We start from the raw sequence: 20,511 nt of genomic DNA, 5'->3' as shown, positions 1-20,511 counted from the left end.
TCAATCTCTTGTTCTGGCATGGTTCCCGGACAGAAAGTAAGTTGCAATGTGATTCTTTAGCAAGGCCAGAAGACATGAGAAAGGCCTGAGAAACAATGGACTGTTCTCTACCTTTGTTACAGCAGAGCGGAATGTTTCTGATGCTTAGCTGCTGAGAAAATGATTTTGAAAAGCTTTGAGAAGCTTTGAGCCTGCTTTGGTGGGGGGTGACTTCGGGCCTAGGTGAGGTCACCTGTCCTTACCTTCCTTCAGTTCCTCAGGTTACATACGCTTCAGGTTACAGACTCCGCTAACCCAGAAATAATAGCTCGGGTTAAGAACTTTGCTTCAGGATGAGAACAGAAATCGTGCTCCGGCGGTGCGGCAGCAGTGGGAGGCCCCATTAGCTAAAGTGGTGCTTCAGGTTAAGAACAGTTTCAGGTTAAGAACGGACCTCGGGAACGAATTAAGTACGTAACCCGAGGTACCACTGTATAGGGTGCCTACATTCTGCATGGAATGGTTGCATGGCAACATGTAGCATGCAGCTGCAGACTGCAGTGTAGCACAGCTGAATGTATACTTCTTGATTGTATTTCAGTTCAACAATTACCTTGATAAAATACATATTTTGTTATGTGAAAAATGGCTTTAGATACCTAATAGGTCCATAAATTACCACATAGCATATATTCAACACAAAAAACAGTGACAATTTGTTCTTGACAACAAAGGACAGCTGGACATATAAAGGGCCCCATTACCTTCAGTAGCTTAGGGGCTCATCAAAACTAAATCCAGCCCTGCATAGGAGCCAACTCCTAGAGGCCGAGGGGTCTGCCCCCCCCCCCATTTTCCTAGGAGCATTTTGCGGCAGGGAATCTCATTAGAGCGATTAAAACTGCAGAGTGGAAGAAAAGGAAGAGCTGTTTCGGCTTCCCCACTTCCAGCCACTCTCTGAAGACCAGAGAAGAGACCCTCTTAAGAATATGTGGGGGGTGGGCAGGAGAAGGACTAGACCATGTGAAAAATGAACATAATGTTTTAGCTGCAGTTCATTCATTTTCAGCTTTGTATTCTTGTGATTAAAAAAGCGCGCCTAGACATTCTGTTGTTGCGCCCATAACCTAGGTTGAAGGTGCCCTTTAGCTCCTAGCTTTCATGTCTCAGGTTTTAACACTGCCATCCAAAGCACAGATAAGACTATCATATTGCTTTTTGCACTCGGACCTTGCTGAGTTAATCTGCAACTACAGTAGAGGTCTTTCCCCTACAGCTTGCCTTCCAGGAGCAGTAGTTCCAATTGCAACATCTTGGCGCAAGTGTAAATAAGTATATACTTAACAGACCTGGCTAGGTATTTACTTAATGAAGAAACTGGCTTGACCATTTTAGTAATAGCTTCTGCAGAATACAATCTTGCCACTATGAAATTACAGGATTGCAGAGGACCCCCAAACCCATTTATTTTAACACCAAATCATTAAATATTTTGCTTTGCTGTAGGAGAAGTTGCAGAAAGCAATTAATAACAATAAACACGGAACTAAGGGTAAAGGTAAAGGGACCCCTGACCATTAGGTCCAGTCGTCACCGACTCTGGGGTTGCGGCGCTCATCTTGCTTTATTGGCCGAGGGAGCCGGTGTACAGCTTCTGGGTCATGTGGCCAGCATGACTAAGCTGCTTCTGGCAAAACCAGAGCAGCACACGGAAACACCGTTTACCTTCCCGCAGGAGCGGTACCTATTTATCTACTTGCACTTTGATGTGCTTTTAAACTGCTAGGTTGGCAGGAGCAGGGACCGAGCAACAAGAGCTCACCCCGTCACAGGGATTTGAACCGCCAACCTTCTGATCGGCAAGTCCTAGGCTCTGTGGTTTAACCCACAGCGCCACCCGCATCCCTAAAACATGGAACTACTTATAGGCAAAATTCTCATTTGTAGATTCTCCTTTGGGGGATAAGGACTAAAAAATATTACCCTAGAATTTCAAATATGCCTGTATTCAACTGTAAATTACGTTTTATTTTTTAAATTATACAGAAAAGCATGGCAATGGTAAGCATCTATCATGTACATTTCTTATAGACTATGGAAATATATATTTGGGATAGGATCATTTGAATTTTGTAAATTAAGCTTCTATGAATAATTAAAGCATTTCTTTCACATATTAAATTAGAATTTTCTTCATGTTTTTGAAACCATGCTCTTTTTTCATATTGCAGCCTATCAGTACAATCACAATATGACTTACAGCCCCCAAACATAAATGTAACTGAACAATGCCTTTTGGATTGACGTTTTTAATGAAGGATTTTTCCATTCATTTTGGACAAGGTTAAACAACTGAGTACAAAGCATTCATTATTATAAAAACAAATGGCTCCATATACTTGCTTGCAAGAGGAATGAATACGTTTTAAAAGGAAAAGTATAAAATTCCAAAAGAACAGGACTTTTCATAGAACAAGATGGAAGGTTACCAATCCAACGGTCAAAAACATTAGAATGTGTTGAAAGCTCATAGTAGAAGTTCTGCTGAATATTGTGACTGCTCTATCTATCCATGGTCGATAATTTTTTGCACGTATATAGATTCCAGGAAGTTTGGGTCGACCACAGCCAATACCAAAACTGGTGATTCCTATCAGATAAAACTTGGTGTAATCTGGAAAGTAACACATCAGAGGTCCTCCACTGTCCCCCTGGAACATGAAAAACAATAAGTTTTAATTTGCATCTCATGAACAGGCAAAACAAAATACAGTTTTCTAGGAAATATGGATCAGTTGGGAAAGCCTAAATCGATAATCATGCTCTGCCATGTTGATTTGCCATGTTGCTGTCTGATACAGGTATGGACACAGATGTTTAAAGCAAACCATTTTTATTTACACAAATCAGAAAAACACACATGCATGCACCCTTCAGCTTTCAGGGCTCGGACATAGGACAGATATTAACAACTGACAAGCTCTTTTCATCCATCTATTCAGTTAAATCTTCCTTTTCTTCATACTCCATTTTCTCCTGCAGTTTCAAAAGATTAAAGAGTCCCAAAACCACATTTCTGTGAATGCAAGCATAACTGCTAGTTTGCGTACACATGCAGACAGGGAGATGGGAAGCTGGTAAAAAATGACATGCTAATATATTTTTGACAATATGTTTTAAAATAGAAATATTTCCTTTTTACCTGGCAGCTATCCACATGTCCAGTTTCAGAACCAGCACAAAGCATATTCCACGATACTACGCCTGCATACCAGTCATATCTATTACAGATATATAGTGGAATAACGTCAACTTGAGCTTCTTGCAATATAAATTTTCCTCTACCTGTAATGAACACAAAACACTGTTAGAAGTATGCTTGTGTTTCTTTAGCGCTGTGTAATATAAAATTGCTAGCTATAGCAGTTCTTGGGACAGGACAATGATAAAACTCATGAACTGTGCCACACATCCCCTGTGAAGTCTATTTCCAGTATTCCACAGAAGATTAATAATTTTAAAAAAGCATTTTAAGAGTACATTTAAAAACACACAGTGTGAATGCAACACACACACAGAGAGAGTGAGAGCTTTGACAGGTCCAAGGAATCCTCCGTACATTCTGCAGCAAACTCAGTTTTCTTTGTGTGCATGGTGCGAAATAATCCCGAATGTCCTCACTGGAGTGAATCCAATGCTACTCTGAGAAGGGCTAGCATTGAATACAACTCACTGCAAAGATTCTTCCTGAGATCACCAATCTCAATTAGATGACCAAACTGATTTTTAACACAGATTAAAGGACACATAAGATATTTACCCTTCTCCTCCGTGTTTCCCCATCCACTTATGAAACATGGGTTTTCCTCTGCCACTAGTTGAGTAGTGCTGTTAGGTAAGCAGATAGGCTGAATATAATCACTGTAGCTGATAGGCCTTTTTAGTTTAAACAAGGCAACATCATTTTCGTACGTGCTTCTCTTGAAACCAGAATGCATCACGATAGCTCTGACGTGGCGCTTTACAGTAGAAGATTCATAGTTATAAAGATGGTGCAAGCCAAATACAACCCTCCAAAATGCTGGATCCCTAAGAGAGAATAAAATCCCTTTATCATGTCCACATACAGGAATTTTCTTACAAACAGGTGGTTCAGAAATGATTTTTCTGCACATGTGATTGGTTCATAAGGCAACCACATAACTTTTTCAGTCACCATATTTGTTGCTGTTCCACTGCTTACTGTCCACATCAGTAGGCAGATCCTGATGAAAAATATTCTGGATTTTATATTGTTCCTCACCCCAACCACTCTTTCTCTGTCCTCCACTACATTCCTCCACTACTCCATTGCCTTGTAAAAAAACATTCAGAAGTGTGGAAGACTGCAAAAGCAAATGCTACCACCTTCACAACAGGCTTGTGATTTGTGTGTGAGCAACATCTATTTCCATTTGTTTGTTTTATACCTTAATAGTGGAGATCTTATGCAAAAATATTTGTCTGCATCTCCATCATGAATGCGGGCATGTCTTCTCAATATAATTACCACCTCTTAATGTGACTTCTGTATCACAGTGCAACTACACCTACTGCTCTTCGATGCTAGTTATTTCATTTCCAGATGTAATTATAAATAAATTAGCTTCAGGCTAATGGAGCTGGCCTTTGTCTGCAGACAGCTTTCCAGTTCATGTGGCCAGCATGACTAAACTGCTTTTGGCGTAACACAACACTGTGACGGAAGCCAGAGCGCAAGGAAACGTCATTTACCTTCCCACCACAGTGGTACCTATTTATCTACTTGCACTGGCGTGCTTTTGAACTGCTAGGTTGGCAGGAGCTGGGGCAGGAGCTCACTCCGTTGCATGGATTCAAACTGCCGACCTTCAAACTATCCCTGTTTGGAGTTGAAAAGTCAAATATACCTTTGGTTAACAGTCAAATGCACAAACCAATTGTACCAGAGACACCTGCAAGAAACTGAGTTGAAAAGTATGATTATCTGGATTAAACAGAGCCACACCACATTTATGTAACATTCATTGCCCTCTTAAAGCACGCGACTCTCTCCCCCCCCCCCCAAAAAATCCTGGGGACTGTAGTTTGTTTAGGGTACTGGGGCAGTGAGGAGGCAAACTATAGTTCCCATGATTTTGGGGAGAAGTAATGGGATGCAGGTGGTGCTGTGGTCTAACCACAGAGCCTAGGGCTTGCTGATCAGAAGGTCGGCGGTTTGAATCCCCATGATGGGGTGAGCTCCTGTTGCTTGGTTCCTGCTCCTGCCAACCTAGCAGTTCGAAAGCATGTCAAAGTGCAAGTAGATAAATAGGTACTGCCCCGGCGGGAAGGTAAACAGCGTTTCCATGCACTGCTCTGGTTTGCCAGAAGCAGCTTAGTCATGCTGGCCACATAACCTGGAAGCTGTATCCTGGCTCCCTCGGCCAATAAAGCGAGATGAGCGCCGCAACCCCCGAGTCGTCCACAACTGGACCTAACGGTCAGAGGTCACCTTTTAATGTGCTTTTAAAATATGCTGTACATAAGAGATAAGGAAGTAACTACTGAAATTATTCTTTTCCAGTATAAAATGTCTCAAATCGGATCCATGAATGAATCTGCTTTGCTGGCGGCCCAGTTCCATTAGGCACCTCCAGCCTCTGAACTATGCTGGCTGGTCAATACAGAAATATAGAAACTATCTAGAAATCGGTGCTTGAGTTTTGTTTTCCTCTTCCCTCCTCCTCCCTTTCCCCTTGTGTGTTTGTTTTTTTTGTTTGTAAGCCTACACGTAGGGAGTGTCTTGATTTGATTTCATGTAAGCCACTCTGGGAGGCTTCTTGGCTGAAGAGCAGAGTACAAATGCTCTACATACATAAATGCTTGGCATTTTCCTGCAGACAGATGTGAACTCATTTTGTACACAGAAAGCAGAGTCCTTGCTCTTTCCTTGCCCCCTCCTCCCATTTCAGATCTGAAAAACTACAACATTCTAGTAGATTTCTGTTCACCACCTTGCCCAAGAAGGGGTAATTATTACTGGGTGGTAGTTATTTTAACTGCAGGGTCCAGATGGCCTTTTTTTTTTTTTTTTGTAATGAACTCTGCTGTAGAGATCTGGTTTTTCATGCCTTGTATTGATCTTTGAAAAGCGTTTGGATGTCTATGCTGGAATTCACTGCCTGGTGGTTGGAGGGCTGTGAGCATTTGTGTGTGTGTAGAAACCTGTGAACTCCAGAAAAGTATGAATTACATCCATTGTTCAATTCACTTTTTGCCTATGGTTGTCCATGGGCTGTGAAAGGTTCCCCACCCTTATTATAAAGCATAGCAGGGAATGGTTTCAGGTGGGGATGGGGGAAGTGAAAGGATCTCTGGATTGATGTTACAGGTCTATTGCCTTAAGTGGGTTGCTCCTGTTATTGATATACTGAAACGTTTTGTTCCAGGTCTCTAGCGGTAGATACAGATTTCAAAAATAAGCTAATGTCGTTTTAACGAATACACTTTTCTCACGCCTATAATTGGCAAAAAAAAGAAGAAAAAGATTTAGAACAGAAATATACCTACGTCCATTTTTTAATGCAGTGTGCTGCTGTCAGCACTGAGTAGTTATTAATCACGGATCCACCACATACATGGTGATATCCTGTACCAAAGCGGTAAACTTGAAGACTAACTTGCCATGGCCATGCCCCTGGCTCAGCATCACGTCCACCCACAATCCGATTCCATACTGTCGTCTCACCCATCAGAGGCCTTGTCCCGCAATCTAGAAATGAAAACACAGTTATGCTAGTGGTGAGATACGTCCCTCAAAATACAGCAGGCGTTCAGCAACAAATACATTTAAAGCAGATCCTTAGAACCGTTGTTTTGAATGGATCGGTATGGCACAACAATTCTGTTACCGGATGAATTTTTGTTGGGCATTGTGGAGGGAAGTATTTATTTACTTATTGGACAACAAAACCCAACTCCCACTCCTGCTGGCCACTTAAACTTAAGCTTCTGCCACCATTCAGTCTCACTCATTTCCTCCAAAACTTTAGCTTAAGAAAACTAACCAGGCTTCATTAGCTGATCATATAGTGCAGGGGGCTTTTTTAAAATATATAAGTAATTTGGTGCAATTATACCTTCGTACCTTGGAACTCGAATGGAATCGGTTCCAGAAGTCCGTTCAACTTCCAAAACGTTCAGAAACCAAAGCATGGCTTCTGATTAGCTGCAGGAAGCTCCTGTTGGACGTTCGGGTTCCAAAGAACGTTCGCAAACTGGAACACTCACTTCCGGGTTTGCGGCATTCGGGAGCCAAAACGTCCGAGTACCAAGGCGTTTGGGATCCAAGGTACGACTGTATAGGGTTTTGTATGTAGGAAAGCAGTTTGGTGGCTATTAGGCAGTCACTGCAAGATCCCTCAATGCTGGCATGGTATGTGCCCACTCGCCACCCAAGCTGTGGTCTGCTCTGCACTAGCTGCAAACCCCACATACAGCACATTACATTGACGACGCTGTGCCCCAAAACTCCTGATGACTGCTTCCAGTGGCATCTGATTGGCCACAGAGGACAAGTTGCTGCGCTTAGATAGGCCGCTGGCCTGATCCAGGAAGCTTTGCTTATGGTTTTAAGTTTACACAATCGATTGAAAGCTCCATGCTTCAATGAGGTGCTATTTTCTCCCTACCACCACTTTGACTTTGAGAACTGATCGCAGAAAATCCAAACCATCAGTCATGACACAACTGCATGCCTACCCTGCCCCCAAACCCAACAAACAATTAAAGTCTGCTTTAGAAAAGTTTGTTTAAAAAAGCCTATTCTCCAAATAAAATGAACGTCAGAACATATTATTATTATTATTATTATTATTACTACTACTACTACTACAATCATAACAATAATATTAATAATAATAATAATAATTTATTTACACCCCGCCCATCTGGCTGGGCTTCCTCAGCCACTCTGGGCAGCTTCCAACAAAATATTAAAATACCATAATGATTCAAACATTAAAAGCTTCCCTAAACAGGGCTGCCTTATTGTATTCACTGCCACTTATTGTTTGGTCATGGTGTTGCTCCCCCACAACTTCCTTAAAATCCCGTTTCTCTCTTGTGCCAATGGATATAAAGCCCAAGGTATGAACTTGGCAAAATGCACCCATTACCATGCATAGGTACTACACGGTACCACTTAACCGGAGACATCATTTGTGAGAACCAGCACCTCCACACGCCCAAATTTCTGCTATAATGGAGGCTCTTCTGCATAAATTTCAGCGGCCTTGTGAGCGGCACCCATTTGGAAGTAGCAAGACGCCCTGGAAAAGCTTTCACACGTGACTGCCCTGCTCCCGATTCGCTTCCCATCTGAATTGCAAAAATGCAAGAATGAGAGCGCGAAACAGAAACCCACATGTAGGAACCCTGCAGAGCTTGCCTTCCGCATTTGCAGCCCCATCTCCTGGCAAGTGGCTCTGGGGATGGCATTTGGGTCCCCGTGGAAGAACCCATCATGGCCGTATGAGTCAGGAGGCATGCTGTTCCCCCCCCCCACAATGTTTTATTTCCAACAAGTGTCGCTGGGTGGCTCAAGATGGAGGGGTGTTGTTGTTTTTTATAAAAAAAACCCTTTAAAAACATAAAATAACACAGATGTGACCCAATCTAATTAAAAGGAAGGAATACACTATTTCTACAATAATTTGAAGGGTTAACATGTGTATACAGTGGTACCCCGCAAGACGAATGCCTCGCAAGATGAAAAACCCGCTAGACGAAAGGGTTTTCCGTTTTTCGATGCGCTTCGCAGGACGAATTTCCCTATGGGCTTGCTTCGCAAGACGAAAATGTCTTGCGAGTCTTGAGATTTTTTTCCGCTCCCCACCCCCTTTTTCTAAGCTGCTAAACCGCTAATAGCCTTTTAGCAGCTAATCCGCTAATCCCTTAAGCCTTTAATAGCCGCTAAACCGCTAATAGCGCTAATCCGCTAATAGGGTTGCTTCGCAAGACGAAAAAAACCGCTAGACGAAGAGACTCGCGGAACGAATAATTTCGTCTTGCGAGGCACCACTGTACTTCAGCTATTCCAAACAATGCTACCTACCCCAAACACAGGGGTGTGTTTGCATGTAAACTTTATTGTGTGAGGAACCAGGCCCAGATGGGGGGTTGGGGGGGCATATGGGCCATCCAAATGGGGCCTTGATCAGCATATTTATCTATATTTTCCATTTTGTCTTTATATGCAGATACGGTTCAAGCCTTGAAATAAAATTATTTGTCAGCATAACTTTTGTGAAAATTATGTATATACTTACTTATTTATAAGACTTCAGTTATCCCCAGGGTAAAAAAAAACACGGGGGGGGGGCACATTATCTACCTGGCCCGGGTCTCTGCCTGTCTCTGCAAGGCGCTGTGAGGAACTCCAGAGTGGCTAATTAGAACTGCAAGTTGGATTTTTGTTTTTCTGTTATAAAAAGGCCAAAACTATTGTGTGAGGAATGCCAAGTGGCTAGCTATGTCTGCAAGTTGGTTTTTTTGTTTTTGTATTATTAAAAAGGTCAAAGCTAGGATATTTATGGTAACTTGTTTCCCAGTATGCAGTGGCGTAGCGTGGGGGGTGCAGGGGGGGGCGGCCGCACCGGGCGCAACGTCTGGGGGTTAGGGTTAGGGGGCGCAAATCCACGGGTTAGGGGGCGCAAATCCACGGGCTAGGGGGCGCAAATTACTTGCCTTGCCCCGGGTGCTGACAACCCACGCTACGCCACTGCCAGTATGTGTAACAGAGTGTTTAAATCTTGTACAACACCTTGTGAAATCTGTGTCAGCCAGAGATAATAGATTTCACAGCAGAGCAGAAAGGGTAGCAACAAAGAAGTTGGCTGGGTGGTAGAAGGTCTGCCTGAAAAAAGAGGCAGCAACCTTCCAGACTTACTAGTTATGGGGGGCATAAACCATCAATGGTCAGGGTATAGTGATATAAGTATTTTAAGGTCTCAAATATAGAATAAATATTCATAAAGCCACACATATCTAAAAGTATAAACAGTGGTCGTTTCCAGGAGCCAAGTGCAACCCCGCGAACCGCTTGCCGGGAGACGGGGAGGGATCCTCACGGCGGATCCATGGGCCTCGACCTGCAGGAAAGAAACCGCCCGCTTGATTTGAGGGATCCAATGCCTTCGCATCCTTCCCTCCCCAGCGGCGACCCCGATGGCGAAGCTGCGCCGCCTGTTGCGCGCTCCGCGCACGTCCCACCCGAGGTTTTGAAGCGGCTTCCCTTCCGCTCCCCGCCTTCCTCGGGGAAAGCGCGCTCCACGCGCAGCTCCTCCCCTGCGATCCTAAACGCTGAGCGATCCTAAACGCTTCCGACGGGCCGCGCACCGCTCAAGGGGGACGAGGAAAGGCCGGCTCACCCTCCGAGGGGAACAGAGACGTTATGTTCAGGGTCACGGCTTGACCCAGCAGCAGCGCCAGCAGAGGCGCAGCAGCTGCCCTGAGACGGCTTAGCCGCATCGTCCGTCGAGGAAACTTTCTCCTCCGCCCGAAGTGACGTTAGCGCGGGGGAGGGGAAGGTGTGTGTGTGGGGGGGGAGCTTCCGCGCCTTCTTTACGCCCGTCGGTTGGATCGCTTGCTCCTCGGGGCGGGAGTCCCCTGTCGGGGATCGATAAGGGAATCCCGAGAGCCGGCAACGAGGGAGGATGGGGACGACCTCTCCCCAAGCCCTACGAAAGCGAAGCTTCCTATTATTTAACCCGGCGTAAGGAAAGCAAAAAAACCGCCTGGTGAAATGTCACAGCGACGGCAGCTGATATCGGCTTTGCCCGTTACAATAAATCGTATTTTACGAAAGTATTCGGGGCTAAGAGAGGCAACGGGCGGGGGCATGGGTTCTTTTATCAGTTAAAGGGATTTTGATAAATAAGGATTGATATGCCTAATAATAATGATGATGATTTTATTATTTATATTCCACCCATCTGGCAGGGTTTCCCCAGCCACTCTGGGCAGCTTAAAAAATTGTAAAGGTAAGGTAAAGGACCCCTGGACAGTTAAGTCCAGTCAAAGGCGACTATGGGGTGCAGTGCTCATCTGGCTTTCAGGCCAAGGGAGCTGGGTTTGTTTACAGACAGCTTTCCGGGTCATGTGGCCAGCATGACTAAACCGCTTCTGCCACAACGGGACACAGTGATGGAAACCAGAGCACACGGAAACGTTGTTTATCTTCCCACTGCAGCGGTACCTATTTATCTACTTGCACTGGCGTGTTTTCAAACTGCTAGGTTGGCAGAGCAACGGGAGCTCACCCCATCGCAGGGATTCGAACCACCAACCTTCTGATTGGCAAGCCCAAGAGGCTCAGTGGTTTAGAGCACAGCACCGTCTGTGTCCCTGATATAAAAATGGTAAAATATTAGGCATTAAAAATTTGCCTTCAGATGTCTTCTAAAGGTCAGGTACCAGTAGTTGTTTATTTCCTTGACATCTGATGGGAGGGTGTTCCACAGGGTGGGTGCCACTACTGAGAAGGCCCTCTTCTTGCCTGGTTGCCTGTAACCTCCCTTCTCGCAGTGAGGGAACCGTCAGAAGGCCCTCAGAGTTAGACCTTAGTGTCAGGACTGGACAATGCTTGTGTAAGAGCAACACAAGTGCCCTCCTACGATTGCCTCTTATAGGCGACCATTATGCAGTGAGGGCGGGGGAAAGCGTATCTTAAAGGGATTTAGTTCTGAATCAACTCAGTGTTTGGGGTGTGTGTAAAACTCATGCAAGGTTGGCTTTGCATCTGGCCAACTGAAGCACAGTACAGTATTGTAATTCTACAGCACTCTTTGTGTAACTTTTCCCATGGTGGGCATTGTACATTGCCCCCCCCCCCCCCATATTATCACAATAACCCTATGAAACAGTTTAGGATGAGAGTTCATGACTGGCCCAAGGTTACCCCATGAGCTTCATAACCAAGTGGGGATTTCAACCCATGTCTCTGAACTACTAGAGCACACTAGGAAGAAGGACTTATGGTAGAATGAGAGCTATTTGTTTCAAGATTTATATGCCACTTTTCCGCAGCTGATAAAGCACTTGTGAACAGTTCACATCAGTATTAAACAATAAATTACAACGGTGTGTGATAAAACACTGAAACAATAATGTATCACTCAACAAACTAGTCTACCTTGTACTGATAAAGCTTGGTCCTAAACACAGGCAACTTATTTATTAGCTACCACTGATCTTACTACCGTAGCTTTTAAAATTGTACATAATAATAATGATTTTATTATTTATACCCCACCCATCAAAAAACGTAAAATATACATATATGTAAACTCCGCATGTGCTGTGCCTAGAAAGCACAAGTCCTGGCAGTTTCCCGCTTGACTAGAGTTTTCCCCTTTCCAAGGGAAAACCCGCTCTTTAGTGATATATCAGAACAAATGGAAATCTGGGGGAAACACAGATTCCTGTTTGCTCCAATTGAACACTAAAGAGCAGGGGGTTTTTTCCAGGAGGATGATGGAAGCAGCATAACAAGGGGAGGCATGGATAAACCAGTCTGTATATGCATATTTTTTATTGTGAAATCGCTTTGGGAAGCTTTATGAGAAGCGATTCATAAAGGAAATTAAACAAACAGTGCTTCTGGGTTTATATCTTTGCAGATAAAACTTGTTTTTGAATTTGTCAATTCAAAGTAGATTATAAAGCATAGTAACTGTTAAATATTGCATTTTGGTAAAGATTTGCAGGAGGAAATAATTGAGTTTAAAAGTGCAATGGAAGCAGAGTTTGCCTGTTCACAGAACAAGATGAATGGTTACCCACACCACAGTTGAAAAAATCAGAACACATGGAATGTTCACAATGGAGGTTTTGCCAAGTAGGCGTGAATCTATCCAACTTCTGTAATTGGCTGCATGTATATAGATTCCTGGTAATTTTGGTCGACCACAGCCAATACCAAAGCTGGTGATTCCTACCAGATAAAACTTGTCATCATCTGGCAAATAACACATCAGAGGACCACCACTGTCTCCCTGGAAAATGAAAAATAAAGAAGACAATTTAAGTGTTGTTGACAGTATTCGGAAGGTTTCACATGCAGAGGGATTGAGATACAATCGTTTTGAGTTTTACCTCTCAGAAATCATCAAGAGAAAATACTCATTGCTAGGAAATAAGGATGAGTCTGGAAATAATGAATTGGGTAATCTTCCTTTGTGGCTCAACAGCACTACCAACAGGTAAGGTAAAGGGACCCCTGACCGTTAGGTCCAGTCGTGGACGACTCTAGGGTTGCGGCACTCATCTTGCTTTACTGGCCCAGGGAGCCGGCATACAGTTTCCGGGTCATGTGGCCAGCATGACTAAGCCGCTTCTGGCAAACCAGAGAAGCGCATGGAAATGCCGTTTACCTTCCCGCCGGAGTGGTACCTATTTATCTACTTGCACTTTGATGTGCTTTTGAACTGCTAGGTTGGCAGGAGCAGGGACCGAGCAACGGGAGCTCACCCCATCATGGGGATTCGAACCGCTGGCCTTCTGATCGGCAAGCCCTAGGCTCTGTGGTTTAGACCACAGTGCCACCCACTCTCGAGTACCAACAGGTAGGCCACTTTAAAAATGTGATCATTTGGGGCAGGTGGGGAGAGGAATTCTAGACATCAAGCTAGTCATACAATAATAGTACTGTACATGATATTCCATTTAATGTTAGCTACCATAACAAGAGCCATGTTTTTATTACAATTCTTGCCTCACCCTCTGTTGCCAAATTCTGTTTTGGAGGGAAGCAAAGTGGAAATAAGCGAATACCCTGAATTTTTATGCATAGCTCTTCTTTCATTTATTTTATGTTTTGAAATGTATGCTCCACTTTTCTTTCTAAAGTAAAGGTAAAAGTCCCCACTCTCATTTCTCAGCTACTAGTATATTTCAGTGAGCCAAAAAAGGACCCAAAAAGAAAATAGTGGTAACAAGTTCTATATCTTAACTGAAATTATGCCGCATGCAATCTCAAATCAATATTAGCCACATGAAATTATGGTATTGCTTGAATTTTACTGTGATGTGTCAATGAGACCATTTCATCAAATGAAGAAACAGCAACTTATTTTTATTAATTTTCCAAATGCTTTGGTAGTACTGTGACCGGTGTTACCCTCATCCAGTAATGATATTTGAGCTACCAACAACAAGACAACATGTTTCTTCAATTTGTTTTGAAACAGAATTATCTTCCTTTTACCAGGCAAGCGTCAACATGTCCACTTTCAGAGCCAGCACAAAGCTGATTCCTTGATAGGTGTCCATTATACCAATCGTAACTATTACAGACTTCGTGTGGAAAAACTTTTATTTCAGCTTCTTGTAATATATAACTTGGTGTACCTATAATGAATCCATAAAATACAGCTGGTAGTATGCATCTGTTTAACATTCTGTAACATATTGAACAATATGCAAAAATGCTGGCTGTTGACATCTTTTGGTCCAAAGTAACTTTCTTAAGCCTCATGCACCGCAGCCACATCCCCATTAAAGTGCAGAGAGAGAACCTATGTCAATTGCTAAAACGGAGCTCAAAAGTCATTCCACCATCTTGGAGACGTGATGAATTTTGGTACACTGACCCTAGGTGAATACAGAGCTGTAGATACAATCCCTTTTTTTAAAAAAATATTTTTTATTTATGATTTTCAATCTTATACATTTCAATAATTTTACAATCATTTTAACATTTCAAAACTCGACTTCCTTCCCCCCTTAAATTTTTATTTTATATTTTCTGCATATTCCAAATTAAATTAATCATTTATTCATCTACTTTCAATGTATACTCTCAGCTGTAGATGCAACCCCATTTATCTTTGAGTGTGCCGCATTCTCCTTTAAATTTTCTAGTGGTGCAACCTTTAAATGAGCAATCTGAATGGCTGGGCTTAACGATGGTGCAATGAGTTTAGGCATCACCATGGGCAGGGTTAGAAGTCATGGCAGCAGCGTACTAAGTTGTAATAAAATTAATTACAATAGGACCACAAGTTATGTGAGGGGTTATGTGGGATGTCAAGCAACCTTCCCAGAGCCCAGAATGCAAGGCAGAGGGCTTAAAAACTATTTCTGTGGCGGGAAAACCCTTTGTGGAAAGAGCTTTTAAGTCCTCCACCTTTCTTACTGGGCTCTGAGTCACACAAGGGTTCTGGAGGTTCTCACAAGTCTCCAGGACACTGATAAGCAAGGCTGCCCCACCCCCCTGTCTAGTGCCCCTGGTCACAGTGTGTAAAGCTGAGATCAAGTACAGTGGTACCTTGGTTCTCAAACATCTTGGTTCTCAAACTCCAAAAACCGGTAAGTAACTGATCCAGTTTTCAAACTATTTTTGGAAGCTGAACGTCCGATGCGGCTGTCGGCTATTGTTTCCAGGGCACCTGTACCAATCAGAAGCTGCGCCTTGGTTTTCGAACATTTCGGAAGTCAAACTTCCGGAACGGATTAAGTTTGGTGCTTTTGTTTTTGCTATTTATTTTCTGTTTTCGTTTTTGAGGCTTTTTCGGTTAATTTGTTTTTGTGACTGTGTGGAACCCAATTCAGCTATTGATTGATTGATTGATTGATTGTTTGATTGTTTGTATGACTGAAGAAATTGATAAAAGCCCCCCATCCTGACTATCATCAGTGCAGGGAAGAAAAAAATTAAATTTTCCTTTTTATCATCTACAATACTGTCTTATTTATTTTATAGTACAGTACATTGATTATTGCTTTCATTTTATGGATCAATGGTCTCGTTAGATAGTAAAATTCATATTAAATTGCTGTTTTAGGGGTTGTTTTTAGAAGTCTGGAATGGATTAATTCATTTTGCACTACTTTCTATGGGAAAGCGTGCCTTGGTTTTGGAACGGACTCCCGGAATGGATTAAGTTTGAGAACCAAGGTACCACTGTATGTGAAATGTGCATATGTTGTGGTCCTAAGTTTATTCTGCTCATTGTCAGTTTATTTGTTTTGGCCATGAACACCTACTGAGTGTATACTTGTTGGGAAACCTGGGTTTCCTTCCGAGTAATGTGAAATAGTCCCAATGTATTCACAGCAAGGAGGTATTCTAAGATCACCAAACTAATTCTCACTCTCAATAACAAATTAGTTGAAAACTATATATATATATATATATGCTTTCGTAGATTTTCACGGGTACAGGAATGCAGGTTTTGGTGTCCTCGGGTGTCTTCCCGTGTAAAAGTTGGGGTGTCTAGGCGACGTTTCGACGAGGTCTCACTCGTCATCTTCAGGCTGGTGCTTTCGGCTTCTTGTTACTGGAACAGAGCAGGATCTCAGTGTTTGAGTTCCTATAAATACTGTTGAGGAGGTGTGGTGTATAGCCTCCAATGTTCTGGGCAGAGAGGAGGTTCCCAGGCTAGTGTGCCTTTTCTTCTTTTGTTCCTTAATTACTTGAGGGATATCTTGAGTGATTTCTTGAGTGATTTCCTGAATCCCACTTAGGTGGGTCATTAGGTGTGGATTAGTTGCTAAAGCCTTCGTGTCTTGAACTCTTGAACTTTGTGAAGAGTTTTTCTGAGAAGATGGCTGTACTGCACTTGGTTGTGCTCTGGCTTGGCTTCGTGTATAGGGGCGAGCTGTGGTTTTGTGGCCTGTGCCAGCCAAATCTGTGTAGGGATTGCAAGCCAGAGCACAACCAAGTGCAGTACAGCCATCTTCTCAGAAAAACTCTTCACAAAGTTCAAGAGTTCAAGACACGAAGGCTTTAGCAACTAATCCACACCTAATGACCCACCTAAGTGGGATTCAGGAAATCACTCAAGAAATCACTCAAGATATCCCTCAAGTAATTAAGGAACAAAAGAAGAAAAGGCACACTAGCCTGGGAACCTCCTCTCTGCCCAGAACATTGGAGGCTATACACCACACCTCCTCAACAGTATTTATAGGAACTCAAACACTGAGATCCTGCTCTGTTCCAGTAACAAGAAGCCGAAAGCACCAGCCTGAAGATGACGAGTGAGACCTCGTCGAAACGTCGCCTAGACACCCCAACTTTTACACGGGAAGACACCCGAGGACACCAAAACCTGCATATATATATATATATATATATATATATGGGTTTTATATTCTGATTTTGTTCTGTGAACCGCCCTGAGACCTTCAGGTATAGGGCAGTATATGAAGTCAATAAATAAAAAATAAAAGGAAAAGGAAATATTTACCATTCTCTTTTGTCAATCCCCATCCACTTATATAACATGGGTTCCTGTCACTCAGGAGAAGAGGGGTGCTAGGTAAACAGATGGGCTGAATATAGTCATTGTATGTGATAACCTGGCTTAATTTAAACAAGGCAATATCGTTTACGTGACTTCTTGCATCATAACGACAGTGGGGCATGATTTTCATCACCTGGCTGTTTACAGAATGAATCTTGTCTCCATAAAGTCGACGCAAGCCAAACACAGCCCTCCAAAGCTCTGGTGTTGTCCTAGGACAAAATGAAAGCCCTTGCAGAGTCAATCATTAAGCTAGGATTGCAACTTCAGAGCAATGAATTTTGTGTCTTGCTTCACCATCTGTTCAAAAATAAACATGAAGCTAGACTCATCAAACACCAAAAGAATGAAAGAGATATAATAAAAGCAACATATCCAGCAAATCGTTTACATTCCAAACAGATATACAGATAGGTAACACTAGTCAGAGCAAGCTCAAAACATGCTCAACAAGAGTTTCAATTCAGTTCAACTAACTTGGAATTGGACAAAACTAGGCTTTATTTCACCCAGGTCAAAGACAGAGTTTGGCACACAATGGCACCCCTCTGGGGGCTAGCCCCTCCGTAGCTATGGCATTGCTTGGAATGCCACAATGACAATTGTGTCTGTAAATAGAGCAATGTTATTTCCTTTCCTATCTGTGCCTTTTTTGCAGGGAGTTGATTTTATGATGCTCATTATCCCAGGGGGGAATTACATTCAGAAATTTGCTGGAGTGGACTGGGGGACATTCAGTGAATAGGATGAATCCTCCCTCTGGAAGAGATAGGCAAAGCATTTCAAGTCTTTTGCCTCTTCCAGGATTAGGAGCCATTTTACCCTCCAGTTCTGCCCTGCCTCTGGTCAGGTTGGCAGATTCCTTTTTTCTATGGGTAAAGGGAGGGGGGTCCTTATTCTATATATCACTGTCTTTGTTGTTTCTCTTTTGCTTCGTTTTTGCCTCTTCCGTGTGTTTGAGAGGGTTTTCTCCGACAGATATCCATAATATAGCTATAACACTACAAATCACCTGGCCTTGCAAAAAGCTGAAATAAGATAAAGAGCCACATGTATGGATACACATACAAAAAACATTCAGTAAGTCCATATTCTTATATTTGATCCATATACTTTTCTCACACCAGACACAGAAAAAAGATTGAATATATAAAGATCTGAATTATATACCTGTTTTGAATGCAGTGTGCTGCTGTTAGCACGGAGTCATAATCAATTAAAGATCCAGCACATACATGAAGGTATCTTCCATTAGTATGGTGAACTTGAAGACTAACTTGCCAAGGCCATCTTCCAAGCTCAGCGTCATGTCCACCTACAATCCGTTCTTCCTCTGTGGTCTCATCTACAAGTGGCCTGGTTCCACATTCTAAATATCAAAATTTATATTGGTGAGATGCAATCCAGCAATTGGTTTGCATCTTTCCATTTATGCAAGGACTTGTGTTTGTGCACTAGTACATTCCTTAAATTGTTGGGAATACCCAGAACACCTGATGGAGACATTATGCAAACCTGAAACATTCACAGTGTGGGGGAAAATAACCCTGGTTATACTGTATTGTTGGGTTGCAAACCAAAGCCAGCCTCTGCAATATCACTGATTTTAACCTATGTTAACAGAAGACTACATTATACGACTATTGCAAGATGCTCTCTTTTTGTACCCCAACTGGGCACCTAAACCTGCAAGAAGATGGGTAAAAATCACATGTTCTAAATTGAGTAAGATCCTAGTTCCAAGGAAAGATCCAGAGTTCATGATTTTCCTCTCCCCCTTTCTGAGGGTGGACGGACAAGGGGCATCAAGAAATCTAAGACTGTTCCTGTTTTGTATGTGGGCAGCTCATTCCTTCTCTCGAAGGTGCTCTCCATAAAAGGATCTAGCCTTGTTTCCAGTCAATTAGGTAAAAAAAGGAAAAGGTAAAGGACCCCTGGACAGATAAGTCCAACCAAAAGCAACTATGGGGTGCAGTGCTCATCTGGCTTTCAGGCCGAGGGAGCCAGTGTTTGTCCACAGCCAGCTTTCCAGTTCATGTGACCAGCATGAATAAACCGCTTCTGGCGCAACGGGACACCGTGACGGAAACCAGAGCGCACAGAAACGTTTGTCTTCCCGTGACAGCGGTACCTATTTATCTACTTGCACTGGTGTGCTTCAGAACTGCTAGGTCGGCAGGAGCTGGGACAGAGCGACGGGAGCTCACTTCGTCACATGGATTTGAACCGCTGACCTTCTGATCAGCAAGCCCAAGAGGCTTAGATCACAGCACCACCTGTGTCCCTCCAGTCAATAGTCCCATAATCAATAGACTCCATAGTTGTCTTTGACTGGACTTAACCGTCTAGTGGCCCTTTACCTTCCAGTCAATTAATTCAAGGGTTGGTTCTAAATAATTTATTATTTCCCCACCCCACCCCTAAAACACTGCAGGTAATTTTGCTTGCTCCAATAGGATAGAAACCGAATCCCCTCATTCTCCTTGGTCTATTTTTCGGATGGCAGCCGAGGGTTTCATTGAGCAGCCCCCTCCCCTAGCCTCGTTCCTTATGGGCGGTTCTCACGGGAGGGGAAGCCCATAACACCGGAGGCCACTAGCAGCCTCCCTCCAGCCCCAGCCTCGAAGGGCGTGCCTGACACGTGAGAACCTGACACGTGAGAATGTGCCCGCGGGTTCCGCCGTCCAACGCCAAGCGAAGCCGGGCTCACTCTCTAGAGAGATCCCGGGCGAGGGGTTCTCGCCGGCGGCCTCGCCCAGCAGCAGGAGCAGCGCCAGCCAGCCAGCAGCCGGCGCACGAAAACGTCGCATCGTCTGTCAAGTACACAAAATGGCGGGCGGCGAGTCTTCTCCCGCTTTTTTCCCGCGCTGCCCGGCTGAGCGTCACGTGACAGCCGCGCGCTACGTTTTTCCGACGGCGGCGCCTGCGCGTTGGCGCCTCAGCCTTCGCTCCCAGGCCGCGGGTGTCGCGACTCGTCCCTCTGCAAAATGGGTCTCCCCTCCCGTCGGCGGAGGTGTCGGGAGCCGGTGGCAGCGCCTTGCTGGAGGGAGGGAAGGCTATTTCCATTCATTTCCCTGATCACAACCTTCGGGGTTACCTCGCATGCTGTACTGGAGGATGGAAACCGCCTGTTCACCCCCTCCCAATACTTCTGAAGCAGCTTTTTTTGGGGGGGGGGACTTAACTCTTATTTATAGATATTCACAATACCAACTGTATGTAT

At 43.7% G+C, this 20,511-nt stretch overlaps 1 protein-coding gene across 5 annotated transcripts; it reads right to left on the bottom strand.

The window, feature by feature from the left end:
* Positions 1-2,272: 2,272 nt before the first annotated feature.
* Positions 2,273-20,175, bottom strand: LOC310671601 (transmembrane protease serine 12-like). Of its 5 annotated transcripts, none has more exons than XR_014508071.1 (7): positions 19,999-20,175; positions 18,459-18,657; positions 17,232-17,500; positions 14,246-14,388; positions 12,861-13,034; positions 6,660-6,751; positions 3,930-4,068 (listed from the first exon to the last, which is right to left on the bottom strand). XR_014508071.1 is itself a non-coding variant. In XM_083427931.1 (6 exons), exons 1-6 carry the CDS (start codon positions 20,096-20,098, stop codon positions 6,731-6,733), a joined length of 906 nt encoding a protein of 301 aa, XP_083284057.1. In that variant the 5' UTR covers positions 20,099-20,175; the 3' UTR covers positions 6,585-6,730. The 5 variants fall into 5 exon arrangements, 3 of the variants coding, with proteins under 3 accessions (XP_083284055.1, XP_083284057.1, XP_083284056.1); XR_014508072.1 differs by having other exon boundaries at positions 3,934-4,068; positions 6,664-6,751; XM_083427931.1 differs by lacking the exon at positions 3,930-4,068 and having other exon boundaries at positions 6,585-6,751.
* Positions 20,176-20,511: the final 336 nt, after the last annotated feature.

Source organism: Podarcis tiliguerta, assembly GCF_965153285.1.
Source record: "Podarcis tiliguerta genome assembly, chromosome: 2".
Taxonomy (NCBI): domain Eukaryota; kingdom Metazoa; phylum Chordata; class Lepidosauria; order Squamata; family Lacertidae; genus Podarcis; species Podarcis tiliguerta.
Note: the sequence above shows the minus strand (reverse complement) of the source record. Positions and strands in the feature narration are given on the sequence as shown.